The 14,959-nt window shown below is 38.0% G+C and overlaps 1 protein-coding gene across 2 annotated transcripts in view; it reads right to left on the reverse strand.

Moving 5' to 3' along the window:
• Positions 1–14,959, reverse strand: part of NELL1 (neural EGFL like 1) — a 683,273-nt gene that overhangs the window by 11,305 nt on the left and 657,009 nt on the right. For both annotated transcript variants that reach the window (XM_070428154.1, XM_070428155.1), the window contains one exon: positions 12,352–12,545. In XM_070428154.1, coding sequence (XP_070284255.1) covers positions 12,352–12,545 — 194 coding nt within the window. The remainder of the gene's footprint in view (positions 1–12,351; positions 12,546–14,959) is intronic.

The raw sequence follows: 14,959 nt of genomic DNA on the forward strand, positions 1-14,959 counted from the left end.
CAGCACCCAGCCTGGGCTCAAGCTCCTCCCAGCTGCCTGCAACTTCAACACAGACAGCGGGCTGGAGCTGACAAGGTGGTGGGTAAGGCAGGGCTGCTTCGGCACGGAGGTCCACTGATTCTTGCAGGCCAGGCCAAGGGACCCCTAGTTATCAATAAGACAAGAAATGAGTGTTGGTGAGGATGTGGAGAAAAGGGAATCCTTGCACACTGCTGGTGGAAATGTAAATTGGTGTAGCCACTATGGAAAACAGTATGGAGGTTCCTCAAAAAATTAAGTATATTGCTACCATATTAACCAGCAAGCTCTCTTCTATCTGAACAATTGGAAAAACATTTATTTGTTGTATATATATACTGCTATGTTCATTGCAGGTTTATTAACAATAGCCATGATATGGAAACAATATCAGTGTCCTTTGATGGAGGGATGAATGAAGAAAAAAATGGTACATATATTCAATAAAATACTACTTAGACAGAAGAAAGAAGAAATATTGCCATGTGCCACAAAATAGATGGGTCTTAGAGTATCATGGTAAGTGAAATAAGTCATACGGAAAAGAGCAAGAGCCATATTATTTCAGTCATATATGGTATATAAAACAAAAAGCCACAAAGGAACAAACAAACAAACTTCATAGATACAGACAGCAGAATGTTGGTTACCTGAGAAGGGGGTAGGGGAAGGACAAAGAGGGTAAAGGGAGTTAAATACATGGTGACAGGAGACCAGACTTCAGTTGGTGAGCACACAATAGAATATACAGATGATATGTTATAAAGTTGTAAGCCTGAAATTTATGTAATGTTATTAATCAATGTTACTCCAATAAATTAAAATTAAAATGTCAAGAAATCATAATGTTCCAAAATATTACAGGATGAAAGATTTATACGTAAATGGTAGAAAGATCATTCCATGATGTGTCCACTGTCTGAGCACAGCCGGACCTGCCACCTGGATCTGAGGCAGAATACAGATTGTTTCCCTTAAATCCCCTCAAAGACAGCCTGATTGACCCCTCCCTGGGCCCCACAGGGTGCTGGTTCTTGCAACAGTCTTTTGCCTTACCCTGGGAAAGCATGGAAGGTGTTTTTCCTCTTATCTGCGGTGAGTCACACCCCAGCACCCCATCCATCCTGCCCTGTCCTCTTAGAACATTCTGCAGTGGTGCAGCTGATATCTATGTCATCTTGTCACCAAGCAAGATGAACTTCTTATGTATATTCTCTTAAGAAACTTATAATGTAATGCTGGAATTGATAGCCCCTTTCTGGTCTCTTGGCCCCTGGGGAATTTTACATAAATATATATATATATATATATATATATATATATATATATATATGCCTATATACACAAATATTCATGTATGTGTGTTTGTGGAAAGAGAGCAAGAGACTCTAAGCAATGAGTTGAATCAGAATTCAGCTAGTCTGAACAAAGAAGTGTCTAGATTCTGGGAATCTTCCAATAGAGTAATAGCTTATAGCTCATATACCATTATTTTTAGCTCACTAATATATTTTGCTCATGTACCCATTGTCTAAATTACTCCCTAAGGGCTTACTTTAATCAACAGAAGCTAAGAAAAGCAATAATAGCTATGACATGATATGATGTGGTCAGCTCAGCGGGCACAATATTACTCCCCCTCAAATACAAAAGGACCAGGCTTCAGGACCCTGCATGGCTATATCCATGAGTACCAGGAACACTTCTTTTAGAAGTGGCTGCTAAGCAATAGGCAATGAGACCCAATCAGAGTGTCAGGATTCTCCCAATGTGCAGACTAAAAGGATGAATAAGAATAAGCGAATAGCCTCCAGCTTAGTGTAAAATAAAGCAATTTCACATCTCATCAATTATGTGAAAATGCCAAATGGGCCCCTCTTAGTCTCTAACATGCTCAGAACAATGGCTATGTTCACTTTGGCTTTAAATTACAGGGTAACTGTCAAGAAAATCATTTTTAATAATGAAAATGTCACAGGTGACTTCATTAATTCAATGAGAAAGCCATTATAAAACCTCAGCTCACAGAGCACAATTGCACTAGAATCCAAATTTGGCAAGAGAATGGTTCCAACTGAGGGTGAGCAATTCTTCTTGCCATGATCCCTGGGGTCATTCTCAGAGCTTGACCTTTACCCCAGCTGGAGTGGTCAGAACAATCCCCATTTAAATGCCAAAGATGTATTTTCCAACCCTTCTACCATAGGATCTAAATGCATGTATGCAGTTTTATACTGAAAGTTCAGCTATAAACAACTAATAAGTATTGTAATATTTAAATTGCTTCTGAATTTTAAAAAGCAGGAACACACACTTCCCTAGCAAATAAAAAACTAATTTATTCTTACTCTGTATCAGAAAATTACAGATTTTATTATGTAAATTACACATTTTATTACTGAATAGTCCACACATTGATACACTTACTCCAGATTGCATAATTATTACTGGTTTTCTTTCTGCCACAGTTTCAGAACTTTTAAATCAAGAAGGTGGGCCCTAACCGCTTTGGCTCAGTGGATAGAGCGTCGGCCTGCGGACTCAAGGGTCCCAGGTTCGATTCTGGTCAAGGGCATGTACCTTGGTTGTGGGCACATACCAGTAGGGAGTGTGCAGGAGACAGCTGGTCGATGTTTCTCTCTCATCGATGTTTCTAACTCTCTATTCCTCTCCCTTCCTCTCTGTAAAAAATCAATAAAATATATATTAAAAAAAAATAAATCAAGAAGGTGGACTTAGGTAAAATTATTTATGTAAATTGAATAATAATCTAAAGCAGGATTTGGCAAACTTGCCACCCAGAGTCCAGATTTGGACAGTCAGCTGATTCGATAATAAAGTTTTATTGGAACATAGATTCCCTTATTCATTTACATACTGACTGTAGCTGCTTTCGAACAACAATGTCAGAATTGAATATGTGAGACAGAAACCTTACAGTATGCAAATCTTATCTGGCCCTCCACAGAAAAAGTGATTTGATCCCTAATATAAAGTATACAATTAGGCTTGGTACTATAGACACATCTGTTCTACCTCCTCAGATATAAATTTATTAAACTGTGATATCCAATTGTTTTATAAAATATTAATTATTCCTTCAGGTTACTCCCACAAACTAATGTTAGTCCTCTTTAATTAGCTCATAGGGTTGAAAACCTTTAGCCATCATTTAATCCAACTGTCTCACTCTAATGAAGAGGAAACCAGGCCCAGAGAGACGAAATGACAGTCCCATGTAATAACAAAACAGGAACTAGATCCCAATCTGGAATTTTATAATAACGATTTTATATCATAAGGAGGCTAGAGGGTAGGAAAAAATGATTTCAGACAAACTGAGATAAGAAGGGTTCTTGGGGCTTGGTTCTCAAAGTGCAGTCCTCTGACCAGCACCATTAGAATCTCCCAGGAACTAGTCAGAAAAGCAAACTGTGCCTCAACCCAGACCTACTGAATCACAGTGTCTGAGAGTAAGTCAGTGATCAATGTTTCACCAGCCCTCCAGGTCATTCTGGTACGGGAAAGTTTGAGAATCACTGATGGAGAACCAAAGTGTCCAGTCAATTAGGGAATTAGCATGGTGTAACCTTCAAGCTCCTGTGATGAAAAGAAAGGATTTGAAACAGCATAGTAGGGAGATGGAGTGGGGGAAATGGACATGGAGACCCTGTTTCCTGACAAAACTAGAATTTTGAGGGCAGAACTAAAATAGGCAATATGTTCATCTTTCAAAGAAAAGAAAATAATCGTAGAGCTCATACAGCCAACTTCTAGCATCAAGAACACCCTAGCCAGGAAGGTATTGACAATGCTGCATGTTAGGCTTAGAGAACAAAGAAAAGCATTTTCCTTTTAATGAGGAGGTTGCAGGATTCCAGAAAGCTAACCTCTGCCATGGCCCCAGGCACAGTCTGACTCATCCCTGTTCTGTACTCTATGAGTGTGGAGAATGGAAGGACTCTATTACTCCTTGCAGACAGGGTTATTCTCTCCTTGCCTGAAGGAAGTGAAGGAGCCCTGCCATGGCCATCTTTTCAGTTGCAGGGCAGAGACTTATATGAGGGCAGGTGAAATGGCCAGCATTCTAGACAATCTTGTGTCAAAGGTCTTCTTCACTTTGCTCGCCCCCCCTGCTGTGTTGCCACAGCAATTTGGCCCTGACTTTACTATGATATGATGGGTAAATGGTTATTTATGGTATGCATTTACCTACCTACCCATCTCTGTAATTCCCAGAAAAACTCAAGACCTGGTATTGCTCAGGTCTTCAGTATTATATTTTGTTTGGGGATGGGTGCTATTCACTTCTCTTTTTAATTAAAAAAACACTGTACAAAGCACAGAAATGAAATCTGGTCTTAGTATATTGTTCTCTTTCTCCCACTGGATTTTCCAGTTACTAATGATAGCAGTGGGTAAAGGTGTAGGTGTGAGAGTAAATGTAGGTACTAGAATACTTAACATTTATCAAGTGCATGCAAGCCTAAAGGGCAAACCCTGGCTCTTTCTCTTGTCTGTGGCACCTGAACTCTTTTCACCTAGGAAATAGGGCAGCTAAGTCTCAGCGGTGCCACTCTGAAGCTTTCTCTGTGCTCACAGGATGAAGGCACACATCATGACAGAGGCTGATTGTCTGACATCATCACCCATCAGGACCCATCATTTCATTTCCGCATTATATTTCATGTGACCTTACCTCTCTATCCATCTTTCAGGTTCTTTTCTTTACTCTCCTGAGCCTTTACTTCAGCCTATGTGATATCTCTCCATTTAGATTTGATCTCTTTGGTCTTTCCCTCATGCTGTCAATCAGGCTTTGATTGGGCCATGCCAATCCTAAATGAAAACACTCTCATGATCCTCTGCTTCCCATGGCCCAACACTGTCCTGCCAGCCTTTACCTCCAGGCTCATCACCAATTATATCTTTCTCAGACTTTACTTGCTCCTGATATTCTAATCTCATCATTCACTTCAGATTTCCTTTAGCACAACAGATATTGTTATGTTTTTGTATCTTTCTTCTAGCTGTTTTCTCTGTTTGAGATTCACTTTCCTACATCTCTAATTGGTTAAATTTCTTATCTGTTAAGGTCTTACTCAAAGGTCACCTACTCTGTGAAGTCATTCCCTATTCCATTCTGCATCCTCCCAAAATAGAGCCTACTTCCCCACCCTATGTTCCCACAGCAAACTGTTCATGACTTTACCATGGCACGACAGTTGGTTAATTGTGTTTCCATTTCACTAATCATCTCTGTGATCTCCAATATAAAAACACTCCATTTCCTAGAATCTAATAAACCTGAGATCTCTCCATCTTCCCATGTGGAAAATAAAGATGTCTTCCTAAGGTCATGGACAAATTTTTGAATGAAAGAGCCACACATGGGTATCTATGAAAAGAAGTTGAACTGTAACTAAGATTTAAGAATCAAGCTCAGAGAAGGACCATTTTTCAATCTGGGTTTCTGTGGTATGGGTAATGCTGGAGAAGCATGGGTTCTAAACAATACAGCAATCATTCTGTGCCTAATCAATTACATGGCCAAAAGGTGCACAAAATCATTGTCCCTGCCAAGGAAGCACAAAGCATCTAAACAAAAGCCCAAATCCACTGTGTCAGCCTACCTTTATCTTTGAACTCCATTCAGCATTGGACATATTTCAAGAACTTTTTTTCAATCAGCATGAAACACTAAGCTGGTATGTTGACTCTCAAGGGGAAAGTGGCCTTTGAAAAGAATGCTGACCCTGTTTTATTTGGTTTTTTGTTTGTTTGTTTTTTAGTAAGCATTGACCCTGCTTTGGCTTGTGTGATTTGGTTTTACTTGAATTTGATATGATTAAAAAGCCAGTATTTTATATCCCAACCTTGATTTTATTTCTTAGCCTCCAAAATAGTCAATTTGGCTGATTAAGTACTGGAGATTTTTTAAAATGTATTTTATTGATTTTTTACAGAGAGGAAGGGAGAGGGATAGAGAGTTAGAAAGATCAATGAGAGAGAAACATTGATCAGCTGCCTCTTGCACACCCCCTATTGGGGATGTGCCTGCAACCAAGGTACATGCCGTTGACCAGAATCGAACCTGGGATCCTTTAGTCCGCAGGCCAATGCTCTATCCACTGAGCCAAACCGGTTAGGGCAATGGAGATTTTTTTTTCTTATCAAATTAGAATAGAACAGAACAACACCTACTACTTCTAGCAGAATACATATACTGCCTATGAGAGACCCATTTCAGATAAAAAAGAACACACAGACTGAAAGTAAAAGGATGGAAAAAATCTTTTATGCAACTAGAAATGAAAAGAAAAATAAGCTGGGGTAGCAATACTTATGGGACAAAATAGACTTTAAAAAAGGGCTGTAACAGACAAAGAACGGCATGTCATAATGATAAAGGGATCAAGCCAACAAAAGGATATAACTCCCATAAACATTTACACACCCAATGTAGGAGCACCTGAATATATAAAGCATATATTGACAGATATAAAGGGAGAGATAGGCAGTAATAGAAAGATACATTAGGGAACTTTAACATACCATAGTTATCAATGGATAGATCATCCAAACAGAAAATCAAGAAGAAAGAAGTAGCCTTATTGACACAAATAGAACCTATGCACATAATTGATATTTTTACACCACTTCACCCAAAAGAATACATTTATTTTAAGCGCACATAGAACATTTTTCAGGTAAGACCACATGTTAGGCCACAAAACAAGTCTCAATAAATTTAAGAAGAATGAAGTCCTATCAAGCATCTTCTCTTATCACAATGGTATGAAATTAGAAATCAATTCTAGGAAGAAAGCTGAAACATACACAAATATGTGGAGGCTAAATAAAATGCTACTAAATGTTGAATGGGTAAACAATGAGATCAAGGGAGAAATCAAAAGATATCTTGATACAAATGAAAATGAAAACAAAACCACCCCAAATCTATGGGACACAGCAGAAAAAAGGGAAATTTATAATAATACAGGCCTATCTCAAGAAATAAGAGAAATCTCTAATGTACATCTAAAGAACTATCAAAAATAAAAAAGAACAAACAAAGCCCAAAGTGAGTAGAAGGAAGGAAGTAATAAAGACTGGCAAAATAAACAACAACAAAAAAACCACAATAGAAATATTAATGAAACCAAGAATTGGTTCTTTGAAAAGATAAAATTAATAAAACTTTAGTCAGATTCATCAAGAAAAAAAGAGTGCCAGAGTAAGTAAAATAAGAAATAAAAGATAAGTGATAGCTATCACAACAGAAATGCAATGAATTATGAGGAAATACAAACAATTACTAGTATATGTCAACAAATTGGAAAACCTGGAAAAGTTTATTAATTTCTAGAAACATACCAATCTTTCAAAGATGAATCAAGAAGAACAAAAATCTGAAGAGAATGATAACTTTAATAAAATTAAATCCATAATAAAAAAAAACCTCCCAACAAATAAAAGACCCAGACCACATGGCTTCAAGGTGAATTTTACCAAACTTTAAAGAAGAATTAATACCTATTCTTCTCAAACTATTCCAAAAAATTGAGATGGAAAGAAAACTACCAAGCTCATTTTACAAAGCTAGTATTATACAGATTAAAACACACACACACACACACACACAAAAAAAAAACTACAAAAATTTTTAGAAGAATGTCCATGATGAACATAGCTGCAAAAATCTTCAACAAAATATTAGCAAATCAAATTCGACAATACATGAAAAAGATCATATACCATGATCAAGTAGGACTTATTCCTGGGATGTCAGCCAGGATCAATATCCACAAATTGATTAACATGATACAACACATAAATAAAATGAAGAATAAATATCATATGATCACATCCATAGTTGCAGAATTTAACATTTGACAAAATCCAATACCGATTTATGATGAAAACTCTCAGGAAAGTGGGAATAAACAGAATATAACTCAATGTAATAAAGGCCATAAATGCCAAACACACAGCTGACATCATATTCAACAGTGGAAAGCTAAAAGCTTTTTCTTTAAAGCTAGGGACAAGAAAAGGGATATCTTTTATTTAACAAGATATTGGAAGTTCTAGCCATAGCAATCAGACAACAATAAAAATAAATAAATAAAAGACATTCGAATTGGAAAGGAAAAAGTAAAATTGTCATTATTTGCAGATGACATGATATTATCTATAGAGAATCCTAAAGAATCCACACAAAAAATATTAGAATAAATGAATTCAGTAAAATAGCAGGACACAAAATTAATATTTGGAAATCAGTTGCATTTATATGCACCAATAATCAATTATCAGAAAAAGACTTTAAGAAAACAATCCAATTTACAATTGTATCAAGAGAAATAAAATACCTAAGAATAAATTTAACCAAGGTGGTAAAAGACGTATACTTAGAAAATTATAAGACACTGAAGAAAGAAATTGAAAAAGAATAAAATAAGTGGAAGGGTATACTATACTTATGAATAGGAAGAATTAAAATGTCTATACTTCCCAAAGCAATACTGATTCAATAAAATCCCTGTCAAAATACTAATGCCATTTTTCACAAAAGTAGAACAAATAATCCTAAAAATTATATGGAACCATAAAAAAAACTAAATACTCAAAACAATCTTCAGGAAAAAGGACAAAGTTGGAGGTATCACACCATTTGATATCAAACTACTACAAGTCTGTAGTAGTCAAAACAGAACAGGAAAGGCATAAAAAAAATGACCCATGGGTCAATGCAGAATAGAGAAGGCAGAAAATAAACCCATGCCCATATGATCAATAAATCTATGAAAAAGGAAACAAGAATATACAATGGGGTAAAGCCAGTCTTTTCAATAAATGATGCTGAGAAAATGGACAGATACATGCAAAATAATAAAACTGGATCACTTTCTTATACCATATACAAGAATAAACTCAAAGTGGACCAAAGACTTAAATGTAAGGCTCAAAACCATAAAATTCCTAAACGAGAACATTGGCAGTACACTCTTTGACATTGCTCTTAGCAATATTTTTTTGGATATGTTTCCTTGGGCAAGGGAAACAAAAGGAAAATAAACAAATAGGACTATATGAAACTAAAAAGTTTTACACAGCCAAAGATTCCATCAAACAACCTACTTAATGGACAAAAATATTTGTCAATATTTGCCATTTGCAACAACATGGATGGACCTAGAGGGTATTGTGCTATTAAGTCAGACAGATAAAGACAAATAACATATTATTTTACTTATTGTGGAATAAAAAAACGAATATAAATAAACTAACAAAACAGATGGTTGTCTGATAGGAGGGAATTTGGAGGATAGATGAAAAAGGAGAAGGGATTAAGAAATACAAATTGCCAGTTATAAAGATAATCACAGGGATTTAAAGTACAGCACAGGGAGTATCCTATATAATAAAAGGATAATATGCAAATAGACCAAACGGCAGAACAACCAATCAATCAAAGCATGATATGCTAATGATATGCTAACGTGCTCAACCACTCGCTATGATATGCACTGACTACCAAGGGGCAGATGCTCGGAACAGTAGGTTAGCTTGCTGCTGGCGTCTGGCCAATTGGGACTGAGCGAGATGGACTGGACACATTCTGGAGCTCTCCTGCAGTCCCTTCCCAGCCCAATCGTGCACCGGTGGGGTCCCTCAGCCTGGCCTGTGCCCTCTCACAATCCGAAACCCCTCCGGAGATGTTGGAGAGCCAGTTTCAGCCCATCCTGCAGGCCACTCCCCTTGGGAGGGTGCCAGACATAGGGCTGGCAAGCGCTGATGCAGCAGCATAAGCTGCTCCTAATTGATGGGACTGATTGGGCTTGAGCAGGTTTGAGCCCACAGCAGGCACAGTGGGGCCTGGATGAGCGGGTGAGGCAGGTAGGAGCTGCAGGCAGTATTGGACTATGGGTTTCAGCCCGATCCCTGCAGGCCACTCAGAGGGACCCCACCCATGCATGAATTCATGCACCAGGCCTCTAGTACTCAATAGTAGTGTAATCACTACGTATGGTGTCAGATGAGTTCTAGACTTGCCAGGGCAATCACTTCATAAGTTATATAAATGTTTAATCACTACGTTATATACCTGAATCTAATATAGTATTGCATATAAACTGTAAGTGAAAAAAAAATTTAAAAAATCATAATGGAACACCTTCAACTATAAATATTGAAAACAAACAAGAAGGGTCACAAATAAATTCTTTTTTGATGATTATTTATAGAATTTGATTTAAGGGTCTTTATTCAGCTCATTAAATAAGACTTTCTTTATCCTCCACAACCTCCTGAAAGATATACTATTAATGAATAATAAATCCGACTAGAAAGAAAAAATATGTATGAAAAGAAATCTGCCTAGTACTTTATAAAGGAGTCAGTGGCGATGGCGCTGGCATTATATTAACAAAATAAGATTAAAAATACTGTTTATCTCCTGTGGCAACTTCAGTCTAATTCTCTTAAGACTTAAAAGGAACTCTACAAGTGAAAATTAGAATAAATCAACTTAGGCTGGTTGGGTTGTTAGCACAGTTAATGAAGCTTTGGAAAACTTTAAATGATTGATAAGTCCCATGCTTTATCATGGGCTTACATAAAACAAAAACTGAAAAAGAAATGTTAGTTTTACCCTAATCAAGATTCAACTAAAATGTTTTGCCGATTCCAGGGCCTGGGGATCTAGAGGGCGTCAAATAAAGATGGGGTCAGGTTGTGATCATCCTCTACAGTTCAGAAAAAGAATATTTTCTAGAAAAGAACTAGTATAGGAAATTTTCTACATTTTGCTTGCAGGGAGACCTAAGTGCCAATCTCTTCCATAAGCCCTACTCAACTCGTCCAATGCACAATGAGCTTCTCTTCTCTTAAAAATGTTTTCCCTTTGAATCCGTGCCACATGGTTTAATATTTGTACTTAATAACTTGAAAACTTCTTAATGGAAAATGTCCCACACATTCATTAATTTAGTACTGAATTGGGAGTTTGAGCTCAGGCAAGTTGGATTGACTGATTGCTTAATAGGTTTCACATATGCCAATTACATCACCATATCATCTGTAGAGTGTTATAGGACATAAGGCAAGATGAGAAAACTATGAAATTGGGGGCAAGCAAGTGGAATTCAAGTCCCAGCTTAAACATTTATATCTTGTGATATTCAGGACACATTATTTGCCCGGTGACTTAGAAACTCAGTTTCCTCATCTTTCAAAGTTGAGCTATATTAAACGTGATACTGTTTTTAAATTACGGATTGCTTGGAACATGGGAGGTGCTCCATAAGTGGGGGCAGTAGACCTAAGTTTGAATGTACTAAACTAGGTTTATTAATAAGCGGAAAAATGGGTGTTGTGGGTAACGACCTAAAGACCTGATAATAGGTATAGCTCTCCTAAGTAGGTGTCCCAGGTCTCTTGGAGGTATAACCGATTAGAAGGCAGGTAAAAGAATTACAGCTTTTCAAGGTCTTTTAAAACTGTTTCTAGGGAGCAGTTGGAATCTCTCAGGAGACCAGCTCTCTGAGGCTACTCAGCAAGTAATTTCTCGTGGTTCCCATGCTCATAAAGCCCAAGATTAAACAGCCTCATCCCAAAAGACATAACTATACAATGCAAGAGCTACAGCAAAGGAAACTGAATCGGCAAGATCAACAAAAACTGAAATAACGCACAAGGAAATCAAACACTTGATAGGTCCATTTTGCAAAAGCATAAAGCAAAACCATTTGATGACAGAATTTTGTTTCTATAAGCATTAAAGTCACTTCCGAACAACTTAATGTAAGGAGCAGCCTGGCGCTGAGAACAACAAAGAATGTATCATTTAAGAGGAGGCTTCCATATTATCATTATCATTTGTTCAGCATGGAGGTCGGGCCTGTCTCTGATCACTGGAGGCACGTCTCTGAGCCTTGCTTTTCTGGATAATGTCACCAACAGAAGGGAGCAAGTTCATACGGGTGATCATTTCAGGCAAAGACTAATTCTAATTAGCAAATTTGTATAAGTGCAGGATGAGGGCTCATTAAAGCTCTCGGCCGACCAACCTGAAAGGCACTGCAGGCCCTCAGTGGGAGGATTAACTGTCTTCTCGGCCCTGCAGCCCCTTCTCCAGCTCACACCTCACTTTCCCTTAAGAGCAGGTACGCCTGCCACCCAGCATCATCATTAGCTGTTGGGTGGATTAGAACAGGAGAAGCCTTTTCAGGAACCACAGGACGCCCATGGGTCAAGAGGCTGGAGGAAGCGGTGGGGAGGAAGAGAAAAAAGTACCATCACACGTTCTGCAGCATACATCAATCTTACCTTGCAGGAGCAGACAGAACACCTATCTTCTTTCAGGGTCCACACCTGCCCGTTGTGCTTCACTACTCCTCCGTGGGTGCAGTCACCGGAACAGGAGGGCCCAGAGGGACAGAGACAGTCGAAGCCCCCTGCCAGGTTGATACAGGCAGAATCGTTCCAGCAGGTATGGGTTCGTAAGGCACATTCATCAATGTCTGCAATAAAGAAAGCATAGAGCTTTCGAATCCAGCCAATTATTAGAAAATACTAATCACTTACAATAACATCAATTAACATTACTGAGCATTGACCTTGTGCAAGGTACTGTGCCAAGCTGCTCGCATGCATAATCTCATTTATGCTGCCAGGCAGCTTTGTGGTGGAGGATCTGTTCTTATCTCTATTTTGCAAATAATGGAGCTGAGGTTCATCACCGAAGTTAATTATCATGCCCACTGTCAGTTAGCTAATAAGTGGCAGGTCTGAGATTTAAACTCGCAACTATTGCACTCCAATGACTAAATTATCTGGTAGTAGCTCTGTATTAACTTTAGAATAGTCTCAAGAACTATACCATCCTTAACAGTGTAGATGCACCCTATGGAGAATTGGGTCTTTTAGCAAAGGTGTGAATAGATTAATTACACCTGAGTAGGAACAAGTGGGTAATTAGGGAAACCCTGAACCAGTAGACTTCAAGCAGATCCTGGGGCCAAGGATGAAAGAAGAGGGAACAGTTCTTGGGAGGAGCTTTCCTAATCAAGCCTCACCATCCTAATGGCCAGCAGCATGTTACCAAATGAGAAAACATCTCAGAGCTACCGTAGGGTATGGTGCTGATGGTGATGAAAGACACACATTTATTTTGCTTTTTGTTTCATTGATATCCAGGTATGGAAAAAAAACATAAATCCAGTCAGCCCTCCCCACATTCAAAGCTCAGGTGACCTTAACAATAATCCAGGGAGTTGTTCAGCCCCAGCAGGCAATCTATCACCTCACAAGGTAACCAATTCCATCACTGAATTACTCTTACAAATGTCTTCCTTAAATTGAAATGAAATATATTAAACAGTAGCTTTTACTTCTTGGTACTAGTTCTGAGACCATCCAAGGAAAGTCTTTTTCTTATGTATGACATTATTTATGCTATTGGAAGACATTGGTCATTTGTCTATCAGAGTATTCTACTCCACTGATCAGTCTACTGTCAGGCCCTTCAATTATCCTCCAAATGACAACATCGATTCCAACAAATTGTTGCCAAACGTTTGCTATGCATAAGATTCTTTGCATATGAGACATTGTCCTCATGAGACGATAAGGAGAAACACAAGTTAGAATAAGAACAATGTAAATTAGCTTATTCTACATCCCAAATTTCATATTAAATATGTATAAGGTTGCAAGCACTTGATTACGGGCTAAACTAAAAAAAAAAATTGTCATTGGTGTTAGGGTCACCAAAGGAGGGACACTCAAAGCCAAAGTGGTAAGGGGTTATAAATGTATTAGGTCATCTGGATGGCAGATGGGCTGAGCACCAAAATGGCACCAACCCCCAAAGATGGGAAGTCAGAGGTTTTAAAAGTTCTCTAGGCAGGATTTTTCTGGGCAGAGAATTCTCTGTGCAAGTCCAGATTCTGGAAACTCCAGAGGCGAGAGATTACGGTCTTTGCAAGTGGAATGTGGTCTAAGCAAGTGGAATATCCCTTGTGAAGTGGCCTAAAGGTCAGTTCCCAGGGGAGAGGGTATCAATTCAATTATTTGATCAGACCTAACAGTTGGCATTTTCCCCTAAAGTGCTCAAAGCAATAAAATGCTCAAAAGTATCAAATAATTTAACTGCTACCACTTTTTATATATTGCTTCAAAGTATTTCAAAACCTTTTTCTCATGAATTATGCCATATAATTAATTGCAAGATGAAAGAGTTATTTACATGATACAAAAGAAGAAACTAAAGTGCAGAGATGGCTAACTGGTCACACAGCTAGTCCACGTCAGAGCAAGGATTGTGTCCTGGAGCTTCTGATAGGTGCACTAGAGTTCTTCCCACTCCAAAAGTCTGTGCCACCTTTCAGTGTACTGTAATATTTTCTGGTTTGTCTACTTTCAATGATTTACCGTCTGGACATTGCAACTCATTTTCAAGGATAAGATCTTATGTGAATCTTCTTAGTATTTTTAGTTAAAATTTTGAGAATGATACAATTAGTCAAAGTTTGCTAGAATTTTGAAACTTCTGTAACTTAAAAATAACGAGAGAGACATGACCTATCTTTTCTGCCTGAAGGCAAGCACTGTATTGGTATAATACTTGGCTTCACAGCACAGGTACAAAGTAGAAGATGTTAAGGAATTCCAATAATATTTCTAGAAGCTAATTCATTCTGGGGTTTAGTTTTTTATTTTGTCCCACCAACTGCAGCCTCAGTCAAGACATTTAGTTGATGAATAATGATTTCTTCTTTGAAAACTATGGAGATAATCCTAAATTAAGATGCCTAGATTCCAGGTTAACTATAATCAGACTGCAATTACTCCTCATTGTTCCTGGTCATGCCCACATCATTGCCAAAGCATTTTACTAGATGATGTTCCTGCCTAAAACCTCTCTCATCTTCCA

This window comes from Myotis yumanensis, unplaced genomic scaffold (genome assembly GCF_028538775.1).
Source record: "Myotis yumanensis isolate MYYU_CA2020_CCGP unplaced genomic scaffold, mMyoYum1.0.hap1 SCAF_10, whole genome shotgun sequence".
Taxonomy (NCBI): Eukaryota; Metazoa; Chordata; class Mammalia; order Chiroptera; family Vespertilionidae; genus Myotis; species Myotis yumanensis.